This window comes from Apteryx rowi, unplaced genomic scaffold, assembly GCF_003343035.1.
Source record: "Apteryx rowi isolate R43461 unplaced genomic scaffold, aptRow1 scaffold_56, whole genome shotgun sequence".
NCBI classification, from domain to species: Eukaryota; Metazoa; Chordata; class Aves; order Apterygiformes; family Apterygidae; genus Apteryx; species Apteryx rowi.
In genome coordinates this window covers 1,713,562-1,736,046 of record NW_020450827.1, presented here as the reverse complement: position 1 = coordinate 1,736,046, position 22,485 = coordinate 1,713,562, and the positions used below count along the sequence as shown (strand labels likewise).

The 22,485-nt window shown below is 43.7% G+C and overlaps 1 protein-coding gene across 5 annotated transcripts in view; it reads right to left on the bottom strand.

Moving 5' to 3' along the window:
• Positions 1-22,223, bottom strand: part of DPYSL2 (dihydropyrimidinase like 2) — a 75,335-nt gene extending 53,112 nt beyond the window's left edge. Inside the window, exons 1-3 of one of the 5 annotated variants that reach the window (XM_026081785.1) lie at positions 5,830-12,839; positions 5,081-5,518; positions 4,074-4,443 (exon numbers count right to left, since the gene is read on the bottom strand). In XM_026081785.1, coding sequence (XP_025937570.1) covers positions 4,074-4,424 — 351 coding nt within the window. In that variant the 5' untranslated portion in view covers positions 4,425-4,443; positions 5,081-5,518; positions 5,830-12,839. Of the gene's footprint in view, positions 1-4,073; positions 4,871-5,080; positions 5,519-5,829; positions 12,840-22,178 lie in introns of those variants that run through there. The other 4 variants (XM_026081787.1, XM_026081790.1, XM_026081789.1 and 1 more) reach the window with 4 other exon arrangements.
• Positions 22,224-22,485: the final 262 nt, after the last annotated feature.

The following is a 22,485-nucleotide window of genomic DNA, read 5'->3' as shown; positions in this document are numbered from 1 at the left end:
AGAGGAATCTGACATTTGTGCTCATCATTGTTAGTTTCTTTATGGCTTTTTTTCAGTAGCAAGACAAATTATTATGATCCGCTGGAAGAATATGCAAGTCATCTCCCTATATAATGATTTTGCAAGCAATGAGTGTCGAAACAAGGCTAGAGAAATTACAGGCATTGTAACAAATTAAACTCGGAACAGCGTTTCCAGCTGTCTGGAACAACTTCTTTGTTTTACACAACAGTTCCATTAATGTTCCAGAGTCTATGACTGTTTGTGCTCTGAACAACGTCCTGTTATTCATTATTTCTCTCCAGGAATGAACAAGTGTGATCCTGAGAGCTTTAAGGTTTTAGCAAGAACTCCAGTCATGTCATAAAGCTTCATGAAACTGTGTTTTGGAACTGTTTCCTCTCCTGTCAATTCTAAAATAAAAATATTTTCCTAGTCTCTGTTTATTATTGTTATTTATCTTATTACAATAGTACATAGCTTTGTTGTGTTAGACGAGCAGTTTACACCCAATGCTCTGCACATCCCTAAGGGTTCGTGAACTGTTTCTAAGGGATCCAAAAAAGGTACATAAAATTTTCTGTTTTCTGCTAAGAGGAATTACCTGAATCACAGGACTAATGACAACATGGAAGCAGGAACTTTAGCCAGCAGCTTAAGAGACCTGTGGTCCTCCCAGGGCTTGTACTTAGGTTGCTGTGTCTTAGCACCTACTCAAGTTCTCTGTGCAAACTAGATTAAAGCAAGCCTCAGGCTTGCTTATTCCTGTTGCAATCAGACATTATCCTTCCCTACAGATATTCCCTAAAAGACAGTCTTTCTTCTGAAGAATCTCAACAGATGAGCAAAAGAGAGGGAATACTGACTATATAAATGGGAAATTGAGGCAAATCCAACTAAGGTCAGGGCCTCAACGCACTAAGCGGTGCTCAGACATAGAACAAATAGCTCCAGGACCAGACACTAGTAATCTAAACAGGGAAGACAACTAAGTTTAAGACAGGAAATGGAAGCGCAGTGACTTCTCCAAGGCTTGACAGCTGGTAAATAGCAGAGCTTGGCTCAGATCTCCTGAGCTGCAGACTTGTTGAATAGGTCACACTGCCTCCAGAGGCCTAACTGTAAAGAGCTGCTTAAACTAAGATAGAAAGTCTTCCTAGTGCCTCTAGAGATGATCTTAACCCTGAATTATGAGGCAGCATGGCCCAGAGGCAATAAAGCGAGGCTATGATAGATGCCTATAGGATGCCTATCCTAGATAGGATAAGCACAAAGAGATTTGATTACCCTTATCTTTGCCTGCAGAACAACATATTGCAATTTAATGTGGAATAATTACATTCTCTTTCTTTAATCCTCTGGACAGTTAAGGCTTCAAAAATCTAAAAAAGGAGCTTGTCCATCTTGCTTTGTTAAAGGTGTTAGTGGAAATTAATACAAGACCTTTCTATACATTGACAGAAAGGATGACCGTGTTTAAACCCCCTTTGGACCCAATCACTGACTAAAATACCTCCACATATCTCCATTGCCTCCAGTAGATCGGCACCCATTCCCACCAGCTCATGATACGGTCCTTTGGTTGCTGAAGCAGAACATTGACCATTCTGTATGTTGATTGCTACACGTATTGATAAAAACTGTAATTATTTTCAGCCTCAAGCTAAAGAGAAAGAAGCAGTAAGATTTCTAGACTATTGTGAAATAATTTATGTAGTTTATAATTTTAAGATCCCATAAGTTAGCATACTGCTCCTTTCCACTGTAAGTTAGATTCCTATCACATGGCGACAATGTACAGTCTGTCCAGGGAGAACCTATTTCAGGTGCATTATTAAATGGAGGTTTGAAAATAATGGGCCAAATTCAGCTGCAAAACTTTAAAAGCCTTTTAGCTTTTCAACTCATATCTAAATTTATTTTAATGCAGTGTTTACTTTAATGCCACTTTATGCAGCATTATTTTTCTTCCTCTTTTTTTTAAAAGGTGTTGAGCTTTGATTAGCATAAACAAATTTCTATTAATTACACTGGAGTAACAGCAGTTTTGCCAGCTAAGGATCTAACCATTGATACAAGCTATAGATGCAGTCAACCAGGAAACCATCAAAGCTAAAACACTCCTGCTATAAAGTGCCAATCCCTAATAAGATATTTATCATAGAGGACTGCGCTCACCCAAATGCACACAACCCCTCACAAGCACAAAACCCCTCACAGCATAATCCATTAGTATCAGTGCTTTGAAAAGGTAATGAGAAACAACTCAAATGTTTAGTACTATCCCATTATTTCATGCCTTCAGAGTTAACATTAATATGAAAATCTTTAAAAATAGAAACAAATAACAAACTTTAAAAATATGATTAATATTCTGTATGGATTTCTGATTTTTCACCATATTGTTATACTTACAGTTTTTCTATTATGCTGGTACCCTTCAATCACACAATAATGCACCTTATCAGAATTAATATATCACCTCCTTACATGTGCGTCCTGTGAGTTTTTCACCGCATCAAATTGTCTGAAATTAGTCCTGAAAACACCCTGAATTGCAAAATCTTTGAGGCTGCAGACTGAAGACGTGTATGCACTTTACTCCTGAGGTGCATCTTTGTTAGTTCAACAAGACTAATTAATCACGGCAAGTTACTCAATTGGTAGGCACATAAACAGGGGCAAATCAAGCCATAGGCTTCTGTAAGTGGCAAACTTTAGCCAGACCTGATTTGAAGAGGAGTGAAGCATATCTCGCTCCAAACCAAAGGCTGGTGTGAAGCACTTCTGAAAATTGGGGCCTGCATTTGTGATCTCACAGTAAACTCTGTGCGGTTGCTGTACTAAACACGTGTAAATACAGTTGCATGGAGATCTTAGGTTACTGCAGTAGGAAAAGCAGAGTAGGGTCTGATTTGGGGAGCATGAGCCCCCAGTAACACTCCTCCTAATGTTTCACATTTCTGAAAGCAGGGGGAGCGTAGGGAACAAGCCCATACTATCAATTCCAGGCAGACTTTTGCCTTGTATATGCAATCCATATCACTAGTAAAAACCAGGAGGCACTTCCCAGAAACAGTTTTCAGAGGAAGGGGCTGCTCTCTAGACCCTTTAGGGGACTACTTGGAGAACCTCTTTCCCAGTATGCTACTAGAAGTTTATCAGGTTGCTGGTTGGTGCTGCATTCATTTGAGCTTTTCCAGGCTATGCATACGAGTCAGCATTGTCAGAGTATTTCATGGCTCAGATATGAATAGAGCTTGCTCAGATCTATTTATCTGGAAAAAGAAAGGTGCGTGGTCAGCTAGACCTACGGCTTGAATGGGTCTTGCCTCAGGAAAAGGAGAGACTCTATTACACACCATTACACATGTGGAGAAGAAAGAAGATAGCTCCAGGAGTCTTAAAAGACTGGGAGGAGTTTGGTGGGTTTCTAGGAGAATGCCACATTCCTGCAAAAGTCCCAGCAGATCTTCCTGAGGCAACATTCCCACTGTAGCCAATGGCCTTGCTCAAAATTGGCACTGAAATACAGCTCACAGGGAGTCACTTTGGAGTGTCCTCCCCTGGGAGAAGGGGGTAGGAGTGCATCACTGAGCTTCCCCTGGAAGAAGTCTGCAGGGATTTAGTCCCTTTGGGTGGATGCTCATTGATGCTCTTTTGCTAACAATTGCATTTCTGTTCCTGCGAGCTGCATTCACTAGCTGGGTGGGGCATTCTGCTGCCGTTGTGCTGGGGGGATAGCCTAAGAAACAAAAAAGTCCATCTCTACCACCGAATAGGAAGGCAGGGCGGGGAGAGGGAGGGTGTTTGTGGGTGCGGGGGCTCCTTTCTTCTTATGCCCTCTTCCCTGTGCACATACCCACACACCTGCAGAGAGCACATGAATAGCATTAGAGGTCTGGCAAGAAGGATCTAGTAGACATGCTGCTTCCTAGAGGAAGACATTTACTGCCACATACATGCAAGTGACATGAAAGCAAGAAACTGCAGGGTGGAAAGGATACGTCCCTTCTGCAGCCTACCTTGTGTGCAAGTTGCATCTCTCTCACATGCACATGTATGCAACCCACCTTGTCATTCAGATTCTGCAGCGCCTCCTTCCCAGTGGCACTCCTGATCTCCACCTTTCTTCCGAAATCAACAGATGGTTCCCCTCCCTTCCCGCTCTGCCTGGAATAGATGGACTGAGCATCCGGACCTAGGTGGGCAACATCCTTCTGCTTTGCCACGACTTTGTTAGATCCACGGCCCACCGAGAGGGAGTCGAAGTCGATGGTCTTGTTCTCCAGGGAGCCTTCCACCGGGCAGAACATGCCACAGAATTTCTGCCGGGGCTTGGGACTGCCCGAGCCCAGGTTTTTGAAGAAGGCTGGTACTTCTTCCTCCTCACCCTGCCGACCAGACTGCTTCCTCTCAGCCATGGTTTGTGTGGTCTCCCTGCTAAGGGAAAATAATAACAGCGGTAACCAGAGGATCCTTCACACACACACACACACACGCACACGCACACACGAAAAAAAGAGGAGAAAAAAAGATCGCTCTGGGTCCTAGAGATACGGCAACATCAATTGCAAAGGGCTGTGCCTGGAAGATCCCCTGCCCCCATCGGTACAATGTGGTCTGTGGCTCGCTCTGTTTTCTTTGATGCAGTGTAAAGTTGAGGGAAGGTTGGGGCAGATCCTGCAGCAATCAAGGGAGGAGGTTTCAAGTTCCCAGCATCCAGATGGGGAGGGAGGGAAAAGGAGAAGAAAAAAAAAAAAAAACTCACTCTGCAGCAGAAACTGGGGACTGATCCGGAAGTGATGTGACTGGTGAATTGGCAAATGAACTCGATCAGGTTGGAGCAACAGCCCCCATCGCACACACCCTCCCCCCCTTCCCCAGTGCGCTGCTACTGCTACAAGTTGCACCGAGGCTGATGGGGACTTAGCACCCCCCCACCTCCGGCCACTCTGGAGGCGTGTTCCCAGGGCAGGGGAGAAAGGATCTCTTCCTCCCTCCCTCCACCCTTCCCCTTCCTCCCCTAGCCCCGCAATGGTGGAGTCGGGAGGGCTCCGGGAATCCTATTGTTCCTCACTTTCCTCGAGGCAGCGGAGCTGGAGGGCGGGGAGGGGATAGGATCGCAGCTGGGTTAGTGGAAGGCAAAAAGCTGACTCATCTTTCTAGGTTTTGGGGGATCACTGGTGCCGTGACTCGGGTGGTTCCTTTTCAGGGGGTAAAAGGGTTGACTGATGGCACTGGAAAGAGAATGAGAAAGAGAGACAGATGGGAGAGGGGTGTGGGAACTGAGAGAGAGCCGGAAAATGAGCCATTAACCAGGACTTACCTCCAGGAGCCGAAATTAGTGACCTTGCAAGTCAATTAACCCCCTGCAATGCCAGGAGCCCCCCAGTCACTCCCTGCAGGGGATCAGGGGAGGCAGCTAAAGGCGGCTCCGGCTGAGTTCGGGTTTCTAGAGGAGGAGACAGAGCGGCAGCCCCTTGCCTCCCCGCTCCTGCCCATGCTGCCAGCGTCCCTGGGAGACGGAGACAACGCTGCTGAGGGAGGAAGCGAGGGGGAGAGGCAGAGGGGGGCGAGCTGAGCCGCGCCGCGCCGCGCCGGGCCGGGCCGGGCCGGGCCGGGCCGCCGCTCCCCGCCGCTGTCCCTTCAGCACCACCGCCCGCGGCACGGCGCGGCGCGGCCCGGCGGCGGGTGCGGGCGCGGCGCGGCGGCGGGGCTCGGCCCCGGCCCTCGGGGGCCTCCGAGCCACCTCCAGCCACTCGCCCCCACCCCGCAGCCCCCTTCCGCCCTGCAGCGCCTCGCGGCAGCTGCTGGGCTGCAACACACCCTCGCGCTCCTCGCGGCCAGTGTAGCCGCACGCCCAGCCCAGCTCCTTTTTACTCTTTTTCTGTGGGTTTGCACCGAAATGAACCACTGCAACGGCTGCCGCCGAGGAGGGAGTGTTGCCGTAGTCGTTTCCGACGGGCTTGTTTCGGCACAGTACACCGAACGGCTCTGCACGTCTGCGTGAGACTGTACGTGGGAGGAGAGACATTTTTATCACAACGGTAAGTGCTGCAGCACACAATGGGTTTAGCTCGGCTGTCTCCACCTGATACACGTTATTAATACTGCTGCTCTGTGTCCTTAAGGCTAATCCATATGCAATATCATTCTGAACCAAACCCAATCACCAAGCTGTTTATTGCTATGCATTATTCATTGATATGCATCTTTGCACATGCATACATTAAATGCTAAATTAGTGGCATCTGTGTCCAAATGGTTACCAGGCACCTTAGCAAGATTCAGGCCTAGAAGAACACCAAAAGCAAAAAAAAAGTCAATGCATTTTCACCCAGCGTCAAAAAAAAACCCAAGGTCACAAACAAGCGAAGCCCTGTAATAAATGCACAGGACTGTGATGAAAGACTCCAGACTAAAAAGGAAAGAAATAAGCCTGAAGCTTGGCCCTGAAGGAAGAAGGCGATGTGCTCTGGTAACTAATGAAGGAGGGCGAAATCCAAAGACAGAGGCCCTCCAGGGAAAAAGCTCCATCCCCTTCCCCTTCTGGGACCATAACTGCGGCTCAGCCAGGGTTGTAGCCACACTGATCTCAGGTGCTTTGATGGAGACTGGAGGACAGCATATGGTCTCTCAGGTACACTGAAGTCCTGTATTATTTAAGGTCTATAAATATTAATAGTCATAGCATTGCTGATCAGGCAGTCAATGGAAGCCGCAGAGAGCGCTGACAGAGGTTCCAGCAAGTTGAAAGCCTGAAAGCAATTGTGTTGACACATTCTGCAGTTTGCTGAAATGTATGCAGTGACTTTCAGGGATAGCCCTAAATAAAGCTCATTCATCACTTGGCGCATCCTTGGAAGATGCTCAGAGGGCCCCAGAGGAAGGATGGAAAGGGAATGGACTGCCAATAAGCTAGTCTAGAGACTGTGAACTGAGTGGGACGAGAACCAAGTTCTGCAGACAAGATTGCAACTTCCAAATGTTCCAGAGATGATCAAAGGTCACTCCCAAAAGCCAGTGTTTCCTCCCATGTAAATCCAACTCTTTCTTTCCCACGGTACCCAAAATACACACATCAATCACATACTAAACAGCCGTCTCCAAATATTTCCCCTTTCCATATGCACCTGAGGACACATTCAGCAATGCCTCCAGTTGTTTTGTGTCCAGCTAACAGCATGATCAGCAACTTGGAAAAGAATGAATCAGCTGACGGAATCCAGTTGTGTTCACGGGAAGACCTGAATTCCTGACCAGAGTTATATCAGAGATAACAGACTTCATTACCAACTATATTACCATAAAAACAGTACAGGCCGATGCAACTTGCATTCCAATTTGAATATATTCACAGCCAGTTAATATGGCACAACTCCAGAGTTGTGCATTTAACTGTGGCAACTGGATATGCTCATGCTCTAAGCATGGAGATGCCCAAACTTTACTGAAAATTACTGGGAGCTGATAATCTCTATGTTCAATAATTCCATAAGGTGCTTATTTTCACATAAAACCACAAAAATGGCTTTGAAAATGACACTGGTCCTCATTTTGATTCAGAAACCTGGCATCAATATGAAAAACTCCAGAGATGGTAACAAATCATATTTAGCCCCACTGACAACAGAGGTGGAGAAATACTGTGAACAGAATTACGTAAACATAACCTGAGAAAAGAATTAAACCAGTCTGAGTTACATTGACAGCCTTCAGTCTACATGCAGCAGATTTCATATCCCAGTGCAGTCACAATATTAATTGGTCCTTACAATATCTCAGTGATGTAGGTAAGCAGAGCAGAATAACTTGACCAATTATTTGCAAATAAAATGTTTAGTAATACATAAGAAAATAATAACCTTCAGTTAGTATTATCCACCCACCACATAATGAAAGGAAGGAGAGTAAGACTAAGCAGAACCACAACTTTTTTTTTTTTTTTTTTTTAATCAAAATCAAAATTTTCTGGACACTTCTGGGCAAGTGACTTCTAGTATTACCATCTCTACACTGTAAATAAGGAAAGTGATGAACAGAGATTGCACAAAGCTCCAAAGGAAATCAGTGGCAGAACCGGCTTAAAGTAAGGCTATTTTATGCTCATGCACAAAAGTCCCAAATGAGGTAAGTACTCCCTACCTTAAGCATTGCAGGAAAACATGATAAAAGACCACCCCTGTCTGAAGAGTTTATAGTTTGCGAAGACAAGAAAAAGGAGTGCAAGAAGAGCACTAGGATTTCACAAAAATCCTTTTACAGAAACATTTTTACATCGATACAGCAGGAGAAATGCGAGCATAAAGACACGAGGTAGGCAGGCTCCTTGTCACAACAGTCAGCGGACAGCTCTCTACTCGCACGCTAACGCTCTCTCCGTGCTGGTGCTTGCAGCCTGCCCGGGCAGGCTCAGGAGTACAGGACTCCTTCAGGAAACTGTGCAGCACTGATGGCTCTACAGATTTCCAACCTTCCATTCTGTCTGCTGAGATGCGCCAACTTACTTCTCATGCGTAAAGTGATAAACGATGCTTTATTACATTTCATTGCCATAGTAACTTACATGTGCAGTGTAAGGCTGAATGATCAAACTTGATTTAAATAACATAATGCAATATAAGCTTTATGTTGTTTTAATCCCCTACCATCTTTAGGTGAGACAATTGCTGCAAACACAGTCTTTTCTCCACTGTTTAAAGATTAAGAACCCAGCCAGTAATTACAATATATTCTGCCATTAAATAGCCATTATTAAAATAAATGACAGCAGCTACTTCCAAATCCGGGGCTCTTCCTATTTCAAGTAATTAATTATTAATACTTCCAGTGGGTGCAAAATTTATCATGCAAGGCAGGATTCCACGAAAATGTGGTATTTGCAAAGGCAGAACTCTACAAAACCTACATTCTCCATTGACAGTGAGCAGAGAGACTGGTATGGGCCACCAGGCCATCTAAAGGCATGGCTCTGGTCTGGAACCATCCATAGGAAAGTGCCCCTAAAATCTAGCCAGGGCTGGGGTTTTCATGGCAACCAGACATTTGTCGAAATACATGGCAGATAATCATGAGCATGAAAAAGAGCCCCTCTGCACAGGGGCAATTTATCCGTCCCTGGCTGCAGAGGTGCTGTGCTCAATGCCTCCAGTACCTGAACAACAGCCCTAAGGGGCAGAGGCCAAAACCTTACTAGAGAAAACTGCGGCTGTCCATGCAAATGAAGTAGGGTAAATGCCAAAATATGTGCACACACTAACTGAAAGCACAAATGACATCCACACTCAAGAGCAAACCCAGATGAAATAGTAGCCATTTTTAAGCCAATGACAACCTTTCAATTAAGTTTAATTGCTTCAGGATTTAAGAATACAGCTTTGTCCTCAGAATTAAACCATCAAGCTGATATGGTGTTTTCAGCTGGGTCCACTGAAAGAAGACTTGATAGTGAAGTAAGTTAATTAGCTTTTACTGAATGTAGAGAAAATTTTCATGATGCCTGGGAACATGGGCTAAAAGCAGAGATCCAGTGATCACTCATATACACCACCAAATGATTTTCAAAGAGAAGGTGAACAAAGCTTGAATCTAAATCCACAACCAAATTTCAAGGATGCTCAGAGTGAGGGCTTGGGACTGTCTGTGCTGACCTCCACAAGCATCATTGCTTACAAAATCATGCAGCCCTTAAAAAATATCCAACTTGTTGCATGTGCCCCTGCAACAGCCTGCAAGTTTCACTGCTTGACCACAAGCTGCGAAAGCATCTTTTCTTTCCCTGGTTGCTGCCTTACCTATCACTGATCCCAGCATCTGACCCCTGTAATTTTCATGTTGTAAGATGCAGGAACAGTATCAAGAGGAGGAACCGATTAACTTTCACTATATTTCAGAATATTTCTTGAACATTAAGGAACAAACCAAATCCTAGAATGCTTGATTGGGTTGGAATTGTTCTGGCATAGCACAAAAACTGAAAGACCAAGATGTCTCCAGAGAAATCATTCACCAACTTCCCTTCAGGATACAATAATTGCTGGAGCGGTTGACAGCCTTTCTTGGCATTAAGCACTCAAAGGCGAGACACATTATTTCAAAGACATTAAAGAACAGAAGAAAATCTTTTGATAAATGAGTAACATCCATTCCAACGCTGAAACAAAGCTCATTTATTTCCATGCTCCTTTTTATTTCTGCTTATCCTGTGCCTCTGTTTTCCTTTATGGTTTTGTCCTCAGCAACCTCAACTAACGTAAACCAGCCTTGGCGAATTTCTGCCAATCAAGGTTTCCTGCCAGTGAGTTTTAGTCCATGAAAACAGATGGTTTGAAAGCCACATTGTGCCACCATGCCCACGGCTAATAGTACAAATATTTAGTCAATTAGAAGGGGATTTTCCAAAGGCACAAATGGAAATTAGGTGCACAACTCCCATTGACTTTCAGAGGGAATGGAGAGCCTCACTGCCTTCAAATCTCTCCACACTAATTCAGTGTTTAAAAATAAAGGCGTGTGAAAGGCACCAGACCTCTCTGAAATCTGACATTTTTCAGGTATTCCCACGATGATAATCATGGATGGCAGTAATGAGAACTCTCCACCTCTTTGAAATGTCCAGCATTTAAGACAAAAGTTCTAGTAAAACTGCTGATTTCATTAAGGTCTGTAAATGTCCTGTGACATTCTGAAGCCCTAACAATATGTCGTGTGGATTGATTATGGCTGAGTATTGAGGCATGTTTCTTCCAGACAGTGTCATTAAGAGAAATCACCCATCTGACCACAAAAAGGCATCATTAAATATTAATATCTCCTCCAAACACCTCTCTAAGAATACAACAGTTACTGGCTCACCATCACTAAAATCTGTATGGAATTGGGACTCGACAGGAAATAGCTATTGATTTGTGGACTGGAAATTATTTAAAATTTTGCCAGCTTATTCCCAAAAGAACCCAAAAAGGACAATGAAAGTCTTTACCACTGTGACATGGCTTAAAATAGAGACCTTCCAAGACAGGGATATTATCGTTTATGTCCCATCATCTGGGATACCTTGACTGCTCAGTATCTGTCCAGATGAGATCCTTCCGCTACAGGCATGCCAGAGTCACGATCCACATGGCTTCACACACCTTCTGAGTGCTAGGTTAATAAATAATAACAACAATAATAGTAAGGGTCATAAAACATTTCCTGCTCTATGAATGATTCACTCATTTGACTTTCAGAGTGTTACAGCTCTCTGGTTTACTGTGAGACAGGATATAAAATCACTAAAATAAGAGTCAGCAGTAAACTTTACACTAAAAGTACCCCAGATTCATGATAAACAAATACTACTCTGCTTAACATGCTGCTATTGTATCAAAGATGCAGCCCACCTTCACTTTTCCTGTTTCACTCTTGCCCTTTCAACTGCTCCAGAACTGCTCTCTCCTGTCTCTCCTATTTCATGGTGACTTCTGCAGTAAGAACTTACCACTAAATGGAACTGGCTCCCCAGCTACTGGAATGGAAATTTAACCCGACAGAATATCCTAGGATGTGATCTGCTACTTTGTGCTCATAACATAGGAACATGCTTCCAGAAGAGACTTCCTTGGACACTGAAACCAGTTTTCTGCACTCACAGGCAGCAACGTAATAGATGCTTAGAGCAGAACTGTGCTTACAACATTCACTACCCATGCGCACGCACACGCGTGCGCACACACCCCCAACCACAGAAATGCTTCCCTAAACTTTATCAGACAATCAAGACCTGTAACTGCAAAGACCTGAGCTATGCATGCTAGAAGAGGAGAGGCTGATGGCATTTCCAAGGTCCATATAAAGAAGGGAGGTTGGGTGAAAATGCCCTGGTAAATCTAGAGAGAGATGTTACTTACGCTTATGGCTCTGGTTATCAACTTTGTTCATCGGATGAGAGCCCTGCCAGTGCATAACACAAAAGCATCTTACCCTTAAGCTGCATTAAAGAAGTTTCACCGGATGGCTCTGTGTTTTGTGACGGCTTTAGAGACTATTTTAAATACGCTACATCACTCTGCACAAGTAGGCATTTAGAAAATGGCTTTGAATCCATGATTAATCATGTTTGCATACATACAATGATTTATTTGGCGAAAACAAGGAGAGAGAAAGGGGAATTACCTTGAATCCATTGATGAAAGTAAATAGACTGTCATGTTTTACTCTGCAGTAGAAGTGTCAACCAGACACAATAATGCAGAAGGGAGAGACTCATCACACTGGAAAGATAATGAACATTGTGGCTGAATTAGGCCATTATCCCAGGTTTATTCCATTTCCAATTGCAAAAGCTGGGAATAACCCTACTAAAGCAAACGGACTTCCAAGTAGTGCAACACTCAAATGAAACACAGATAGACCTAAAGTTTCCCAATATGTTCAATATTACTACTGCAGGGTGTCATGTGCTATATAAATATATACAAGAGTCAATCTCTGTTCCAAAGGGCTCGAGCCAATATTTTTGTGATGACTAGTGTTTCAAGGGACATGCTGAACTTGGATTTGGTCTAATGGCAGAAAGAAGAATGTGTAGTTTTAAAAAATTAATTTCAAGTTGGAAATTTCAAAGCAACAATCAAATCAGGACCATCAAAATACCCAATTTGGAAAGCAAGAAAAAGAAAAGCATCACTGTTTTCCCTCGCTTTTTAAACGTTTCTTTTGCTTCTAAGTATGCTGTTTAGGAGAACCAGCGCTAACTGGTGAGACATACTGCTGTTGCTGAATCTGAATTTTAAACTGAGAAGAAAAGCTTCAAGGAGAAACCTGTACTGGGCTGTCTTTGTACTACTTGGTTCCTTCATTTTGCTGACACAGCTTGAAAATCTCAACAGGCCACACTGCCCAGCAGGAGAGAGTTCAGTCCCTTCTGAAGATGCCTTCAGCTAAGCGCTCATACAAGGCACAGAAAATCATTTGTCATTTTTGAAAATCTCATCTCTTTAAATAGACAGGACACAAAGGCAGCATTATTAGCCTCACTGTACACAGGGGAAATGAGGCATAGAAATTAAAATGGCCCACCTAAAACCAGAGAAGCAGCCTGTCACACAGAGCAATAGCGAGACACTGGCCCAGGCTCTCCTTTGCCTGTAGGCAGCCCTATTTGAGGGTCCTCGCCACAATAACTGCCCTGTTCACTTTGCCCCTGTAGTTTTCAGCCCTTCTTTCTGGGCAGGGGCAGAAGCACACAAGAGCCAGAAATAACAGTTCTGGTAAGAAGAAAGACTAAAAACAGTAGCAACAGCGGAAAAACCAGACCTCTCTTTGTGCTGCTCTGTAAAACCCATTAGGTCTGGGGGCTTTGCAGTTGCTGCTAACATGAACCAACGTCCTCATGTTGCGCTTATTAAATAAATCTAATCTTATTAAACTGCATTACAAGCTTTTATTTCATAAATCTGTGTGCCTCCCAGACCTCCCAGAGAATTAACTCCTGAACGTACCGTGCCTTTCCTCCCCTCAGCCTTGCGGAAGGCACTGCTGGCAAAACTGTAATCCCTAGTGATTACGTTGCTCCCAAGGACCAGAATGGGCCCAGGGCGCTTCGCACGCATTACAGCCCAGAGCCCTAGACGCAGCTCATTGCTTCGCAGCTGCGACTGTCAGGACTGGAAATCCCAGCCAGCAGCATCAACCGCTTCCCTTGAATCAAGGAGGGAGGCCACAGCACCGAGGGTGCTCTGATGAGGGGATGGCAGAGGGTCCTAGCATCCTGCTGCCATCTGCAGCACACTACTCTGAGGGCTGCCAGCTGCTGCTTTTGAAAGGAACAGCAAGGTGTCACCGGCACATGGACAGCCCCTATCCTCTGCCAGGGTATCCCTGCACCGCCAGGGCCATATGCCAGCCACAGTGTCACACCCTACCTTCCCTGGGCAGGATGTGACCTGACAACGCAGAGCCATTACTTCATCCACCAGTGAAACATTTATTAAAAAAACAGGGAGGATGGGGGCAGCTAAGATCCTATCTTAACATACAAAAAAAAAAAAGAGTACGAGATGTACACCCTGAGATCTGGACTGCATGTGTGACAATATCTGCTTGACTTGGTCAGAAGAGCCTGTCATAATTCAGTGGAAATGCAGGATACTGCTCACTCACAGAGCAGCAGTACTTAGAGGTCAGGCTCTGGGTTACATTCTGTGCAAAAAAGCCTTTCTTCCCCCTTGTATTCTGGGATTTTGTTTTAACAATTTGAGGTCAACATGAAACAATTTGTTGAATAAACTTCAGTGAAAGAAAATATAACATTTCAGACTGAATTGCCTTCTGTCTGACATGGAACATCTCATTTGGGGGCTGAGCAGTTTTTTTTAAGGTTGAGCTGTATTTTTTGTAGGATCAAAGGAAATGTTTGGTTAGAAAGACATTCCAAGTTTCAAAATGAAGCAGTGCCATTATTTAAGTATCAACATGAATATTTTGACCCTTTTCTGGAAAAAAACAAACCCAAAAAAGGAAATTCTCTCTCATACACAACTTGATGGAAGTGATCAAATCGATTTCAAGCATGGCTAATATATTGGTTCGCTCTTCACTCTGCACACTTGGATTAAGAATCTTCACAAGGGCTTCACACTGTAACCGCTACAAATCTCCAGGCTGGGCGAAGCCTAGTCCCACGCCTGGTTAGCAGAGCTGGCATCTGGAAGACGCACATGGTCAGGGGATGCCTCAGGGACCCCAGCATTGCTAACACTGCCCTACTGCAAATGCAAGAACATTTCCAAGCAATGAGCCTGGCTTCAGTATCTAACTCTGACAGAGATGCTCCAAGCAAGAAACACATTACCTTTCAGTAGCTTCAACATTAAAATTGAGATGCGAAAGAAAATGGAAGACACCTCTCCTGACCGGTCTGTGCATCCCCTTGCAAAGAACCAACCCACATTCAGAAACATGTGACGGATCTCAGCGGTATTGGTAGAGCAATTCACCTGCTGAGATTTAAGCTAGCATGCAGGTGTTTTGCTGGATTCAGCGGTCCACATTTTGAAGTTTGAGTCCCAGAACAGAGCAGAACTCTCCCCAGTTCCAGTAATAACCAATTAGTTTTCAATCGGGATCAATTTTTCTAGTCTTTTATGAAGGAAAACAAACTCACTCCCTCAAATTACTCACTATTTTCTTTCCCAAACAGAAGCCAACAAATTAGCATTACAGTGGGAAATATGCACTGGCTGCTCTGCAACTTCCCATTTGCTTTGCTAATGTGTGCAAATGTAAGAGTCAGGCAGAGGACTCAAATCTGCAAGGCTTCTTTGGCTAGGTACCACAGGGACATAAATAAGCATACTTGAGTGAGTGACAATAATATTATCTCCAAAGATGACGGATTCATTCATTCTTTAATGATTAGAAAATGCTTTCAGATATCGGGATTAAAGAACATGAAAACATAGCAACGAAATGAAATGACTTAGAGGTCTGTTGCATTTTATACTAATTAAATAATCAGCATCTCAAAAGCCAGGTTTGAGAAATACTAGTGCTAGGTGACCAGTCATTTTTTCAATAAAAATTGTGCATGACTTAGCACAAACATTATACCTATCATTTGAAAATGCATGAAAGTCCAAGTCAGGTCAGAGGAGCAGGAATTTAAAGCACATCATTTGTCAAAGGATCGCTCTTTTAGTTCAAGGTAGGTCTGAGTCTGTGAGCCTAAAATATATTCACTCCTTAGAACTTTAACCAGAAACAGCAAAATTCAAACTGCAAGAGAAACACTCTTCAAGGCAAATCTGGAAAAATGTTTCAACAGCACTTTGGGCTACATGGGAAAATAAGCCTTGTGGTCATGCAGAAAAGATGCTCTAACTGAGAATAACTTGCAGGCTGCTGGAAGAAAATGGTTACCACTATCTCTGGGAAGAACAATTAAGTTGGAAAAGGGAGGAACTCAGGAAAGCAAGGTTTGATTCCTGTATGAGAACACAAGGAATTTAATGTCTTTGGGCCTCTGTCTCCTAGCTGGAAACAATAATTCAGTCTCTCTCTTTCTTGCCAGTGACTGTCTTCTCCATTATCCTCTTTTCAGAGGGAATCCCTATATGTACAGCTTCTAGCACAAGGTCACTTTCAAGGTCAAGTCATTCGGGTACTGTTTTAAACAAAAATTGTTAAGGTGACAGCCACCCCAAATTGCTGAGCTCTTTCCCCAGCTCTCATGTTCATTCTTTCGATCTAAGCAAGCCACTTCTCTTCTGTGGGAATCATCCGCACACTTGTTAAATAGCAGTGATAATACCGACCTGCTGCTCACAACTGATTAAAGAATAGATTCACCCTTGCTTTATGCTGTTTTCCATGGCAGCAGCAAATCCCAGAGGGAGAGTGTGCTGGCAGAAGGAAAAGAGTTGCATTGTCTTTGGAAAGGGGATGCCTGGATCATGATAAAGGAAGACAAATTTAGCCTTCAGATCCCAGTATTGGTAGCTGCTGAATGCCAGCCATTGGCTCTCATTCATCTCGTAAAAACACCACTTAAAAATTACCACCTTCCAAAAATGCCCAGAGTTCCCTCCCCCAAACATGCCTGCATAAAGCTGCTTGCTCCAAATTTCCCCTCTCCTCTGCACAATGGACACATGGTGTGTTGCTGAATGCACAGAGACAAAAGGAAGAAAACACAGACTGACAAAGGAACCCCCAGCTAAAACCCACCATCCAGTCATGGGTTAAAAAAGAAAGCAAGCCTTGAGGATGTTTGAAACAGCAGGGTATCAGCTGGAGCCTGCATGGAGGCTTTTCCCATTGCCATTCATAACAAAATCAGGAGGCAGAAAGTTACTATAGCAATGGCAACAGAATGCAGAAGGGCTGCTCTTCGGAGGGCAGGAAGCTCTTAAAGAAACGCAGGGGTCCGTTTCTCTTCATTCTTGGGGCTGCCAAATGCAGATCAGCTCCAGTTCTCCAACACTCCCCCCACCATATATATAACGCCCATTGCAGATCACTGAGTTTTTAGCTTCAACAATTTAAACAGCACTGAAATGAGGCCCTGCTGAAGAGAGGGAAAAAAAAAATCCACCCTCTTACTGACTAGAAGCCAAAAGTGACTCAAGGCTGCACAGTAAAAAGGCTGGGCTCACTTTATGTGACCAAGAGCATTGGGAAGTAAAAAATGCTACGGCTACACATGCCTCCAATAACACCTTTGTTCTGACACTTTAGCACACATTTAGCCTCGGAACAGACTTGCCCACTTCCAACCTGCTAAAGCTTTGCTGGAGGATGGATGTGATCAGACTTGCCAGCAGTGTGGCAAAGCCATTGCAAGGGACTTTCAGCACAGATGTGCAGGATCAGAATCAAACCTTGCCATAAGGTTAGTGACAGAGCTGGACTCAGTGACTGACCCCCTACAATGGGATTCAGCAAAACTCAGGCTTAAGCAGCACACGAGTTCTGGATGCGGCTCATCTGACACAAATAAAATATTGTTGGTTCAGCTCTAGGGATCAAAGTTTCCATACGTGCTTAGGCAAAACTAAGGTCATCTCTTTGCAGATCCAAACTGGCCAGACAAAAACACAGGAAAGCCCTGCGGAACACAGGACCAGAAGGACTGACGGATACAGAGACCAGTCCCCTGCAATTGCAGGCAGCCGCACAACACAGGTCTAGTTGAGAAGAACCCATACAGCATCCTCTCCCTACACCACAGATCATTTTCTAAAATACCAAAATCACAACTTAAGTATTGACCAGGAAAGAGGTAGGGCATATTGAAGGGATATTAAGGGCAAAGAACATTATATTATGAGTGTAAATTAAAGCAGCCTTGATATCTGTTTTCCCCCAGGCCTTTAACAGATGATGAGAATACAAAAGTGGCTTAAAGCGGTCACTGGTGTCTCCCTCCCATTTATCCCCATGTCAAATAGAGCAATTAAAATCAGGACTTGTAAGAATTTTTTTGATTCAGTGAAGGCTTTGGGCTAAGTTTTTGCTCTCTACTATAACAGTTGCAGTCTGAATTCTCCCATAAAGTCATACAATGTAAATAAGGGCCAACTGTGTGTGTGGCTGCTTTCCGTTTTACATAAGGACTTTTCCTTGTAATCTATATTTTCATTTTTTGATTAGCTGTCACGGTCTCTCTAACCATTCATAAGGAACAATCAAACCACCAGCTAACATTCATCCCCTTGTGGTGCCTGCTTTAATTTAGTCAGCTAGATGGCACGCAGTTCTGACTGCGTGTCTGGCGGCTTTGTTTGCCTAATAGATCTTACCTTGTCTTCTCTAATTTTTAATGCTGACCAGTTCTCTACACAAAATGGGGGTCTGTAACAAGCACTTATTTCAAAAGAGGCCTCGTTGCCTTGGTTACCAATCATAGAGGCTAGGCCTTTGCAAGCTCCCTCAAGATCTACCTTCTCCTTGTTTTTGTCCTGTTTTTCATATTACTGAAAGATTTCAGACAAAGATTTCAAGATGACAGAAAGCTGATCTAAAAAAAAAAAAAAAGGCAGAAGAAAACGCCCTAGGATGTCTGTCATTCATGAGGTCCTGTATAAATCACTAGGTCAGTGAAAAATAACAAAAACAGCATCAGAAGAGTCACAACATTATTAGTTTAGCCACAAAGACTATGCAAGCAGGTTTCACAGGAAAGTGTGCTCAGCCTATATCCCGAGGACCTGGCACTCACTGCTGTCAGTTAGCAGCAGCGAGACAACTGAAACCGGGGCGTCACTGGTGCTGTGTATGCCTGAAGTCCTAGGCAGTCCCTCTCACGCAAAGGTTAAGCCTTCCCAGTTCAGTGAGGGCAAGGGAGGAAAGGAGTCTTGTTATACCCATTTTACAGAGGGATCATGGAAGCTGAGAGACAAGTTTTCTAAAGAGAACAGTAGATTTACAGCAGGCTGATGGACTTCTAGAAGACTAGCCTTTATTAAAACACCTTAGCTGAAGCCGTGGTCTTAAACAAAAATAGCCACAACCATGCATACTAAGTACTTGAAAACACAGAGCTGTATTCTTTTTAAAATCTGACAATTCGTCCTTGACCTGCAAATTTTGGGGGTGAATGAAGGACAAAGATGGGAAATGACAAGGCTGTAGCCTCCATTTACAGACCCTTAAAAGGGGACACACGCTCAGTCACTCGATACAGCCTGTGCCCTTCATCTGAGGCCAACTTTGAAACCACATCTCCTCAGTCCTCATCCAGCACCTGATCCAAAGATCAGCTTCCCCCTCCTGTCAGCTCCTTCTCCTCCTCAGCAGGTAATTGCTGTAGGTAGCTATCTCAGCTGCTTAAATGTGATTTCTGTTCTGTGATGAGGAGCTGACTTTAGGCCTATTTCAGCCTACTCAAAATGACATAAAAGTCAGACTTGAAGGATGCATGCTGGCCCTAGGCAAGGTATGTATGTGTACTTGTGTACATACAAAGAACAGCTTGGATTTAGACTGCTGAACACTCAAAGCAGTGCATACCAAAATTTACTCACAGAGATTAATCAGTGACTGCTTCTGATAAACAGACATTTAAAAAACTTTGATGTGTCAGTGGATAAATCCCAAGAAGAAGAGGAAGCCAAATCCAATAAAAAAATTATTTACTGTTTCTATTAACCATTCTCCTATTCCTGGAAATTAGTTATTTTTTACATTCATTTTTATACAGTTAAAAATAACATCAGATTTTTATTTTTTAAACACTGGCTGGGCCCACTAAAGTCAGGAGAAAAATGTCAATACATACTGAGGCTTCTGCATTCTTCTGCATGTGGGGGCTGGTTAATTCCATTTGGGGAAAGTACGGGCCACATTCTCAGCAGTGTAAATCAATGTGACTCCATTAAGCAATCAGTCTTAATTATGCTTACAGTGTTTTAAATTGTCAAGTGCACATGATTTAAGGACATAAAATAAAGTATCATTCAGCTCTCATGCCCCACCTATCTGGAATGGAAAACCCCACTTCTAACTCTTTCCTTTTCCTTCAACATCCCTCAGTTGCAAGCTTAATTAGATCTTCCAGACGGAAATGATCTACCGTACACACAGGATTGCCAGAAAAGAAAAAGAACAAAGAACTTTAATTGCACTGTAATCCTTTCAGCTAGGTTTCATGCAAACACTGCATTTCAGGGACCCAACAGACTAGAACCAAGCAAAATTGACTGTGAACCTTTAAAAAGAAAACACACTAAAATAAATGCGATTTGCAAAATCCACACACACTATTAATCTCTGGGCAGTTGTCCATGCTGCAGTTTAATGTAAGGAAGTAACGTAAATTAAACCATTTGTCACTCCTAACTGAATGGAAAAAAGGAAACGGCCAATTTGTCAGCTGACTTGGCCTTCATCATAATCGCTGTATCCATCTTCCCTGCCTGTCTGTACCCCACCATCATAGGCCATAGTCCAAGCTGTCAGAAGTTCTTACGTGATTCTTCAGATAGTAGCTGGGAAAATATTTCCCCCTATAGATCATATATTTTGATGAGACGACTATAAATAGACACTATATTCTACCCATGTTACTGTGCTATATCCATCACCATAACAACAAAATTACCTTTCAGCACTGCATTAAGCCAATGGTTCAACTACAGAGCACTAATGTTTTTGAGGCCATGGTAAACGGTCCGCTGAACCATACTTCACAGTAAAACACACGACGTTTCATTACGAGTTGCACTATGATGATAAAAGTGGTCCCAGTCTGCACAGAATGTTGAAGGTTGACAATGGGCTGCCACACAAATTACCAACAACACAGGCAGAGATTCCCAAGAGAACTTAGGATCCAGCTCCCCATCTTCGCACTGCCTGCTGCACCCACCAACCCTGCTGTGCATTAAAAAAAAGATCTGGGAGGATGCATATTGGTATGGCTTTCTTATAGAATTCATTTGATTTAGATGTTACCCATTGCCCAGATCTTGTCTGAACCTCCAACCTGAGCTGAGTTGGGTAGCAATTTATATCCCAAGCTAGGCAGGAACTACACACATGCCCACCTGCTACATTCTTCCAAACAACTGACCTGCTGCTTCATATAGACAACGCAGGTTAAATCACTCAGCTGCTGAGAAACCTCTGAACTCTTCCGATAGCTCTCCCCATATACATAGCTACCTTCCTTTCACTACACTTTCTAATCAAAGCTTAGAACAAGCTTTTAGTTTTGACTGTAGGTATGTCAAAGCTCAAGTCCCATTAATTTCCAAAGATGTAACTAGCACTACTTCAGTTGCCCCCATACAAGGCAAGGCTTTCCTTTCACTTTTGTCTTGCTCTTCTAAAATATAAGCTTTTTCCTTGCAATATTTCTTTAGACCAGTAGGATTCAGACAGCAAAGGCCTGCTGTAAGACATACAATAGCAGATGGAGCAGTTTAGCCATGCTGCTCTTCCAGGTTGCAGTAACTGATGATTTGGGACATTCAAAGGGGTTCTGTGTACATGTGAGTGTTTCGCAACCCCTGTGAAAATTCAATCACATGTGTTCATTGTACTTGTCCCTGATTGCCCTGGTTAATGAGTTTTTAGTGCACTGAACCCTACTTAACACAGTGCTTAATAAAATGAGAATAATTAATCAATTATCCAAGAAGGCCTAGCTTATGATCATTCTTATGCACTTATCACACTAGCCAGAGTCCTTCCCCCACCCCCCCCATCCCCAGCATCACAAATCATCCCTTTTTGATGACTGGCCCCTAGACAAAATGAGGGACCTTTCTTCTCCCGGATAGTTGCAGGCCGGGTGGTGTAACATGGCTGCCAGCCAAGCTTTCTTCCTTTTGTGTGGACAAGTACTTGGCCTGCTTCCAAGCACCATGCTGCCAGTTGTCCCTCAAGCGGGCACTACTGCTCAAAAGTCCCAACCTGGACCATGCCTCAGAAAGCAATAATAAGTCTATGCTTTGCAACGAGGGTTAGATACTCTTTACCAAAACTTAACTCTACTGAACTGTCAGTGCTTCCACTAGTTTGATATTAATGTTTTCATTGAGAACATTTGTATTCCAGTTACCAAGTGCAAACCTACTGACACTGGGTGCTATGCAATCCCTACTGTCAGACTGAGCCTGCACCAAACTGCTCGCCAGCTAAATAGGAGGGGAGGGAGAAGAAAAGTGGCCAAGAAGTAAATGACTCACCTCAAGTTGCACAACAAATTAGCGGTAGAATCCCAATCTCAATTCACCGTCTTAATCATCAGGCCTTACTTTCTCTTTTTCCCCTTAAAGATACCTTTGTGCATCTTGCCATCGAATGTCTCAACCGATGAGACTATCATCTTGTTTCAATATGTAAAACTGCCATTGCTGACAGAGCTCCAGCTGTTTGTCTGAACTTTTACTTTGCTCTTTTTTCAGACTATCTCCTACTGCTGTGCTGACCCTAATGGGTGCTGAGTCTCTCCTCCTAGCTTAGCCTACTGAAGAAGCTTCCAACCTTCTTCTG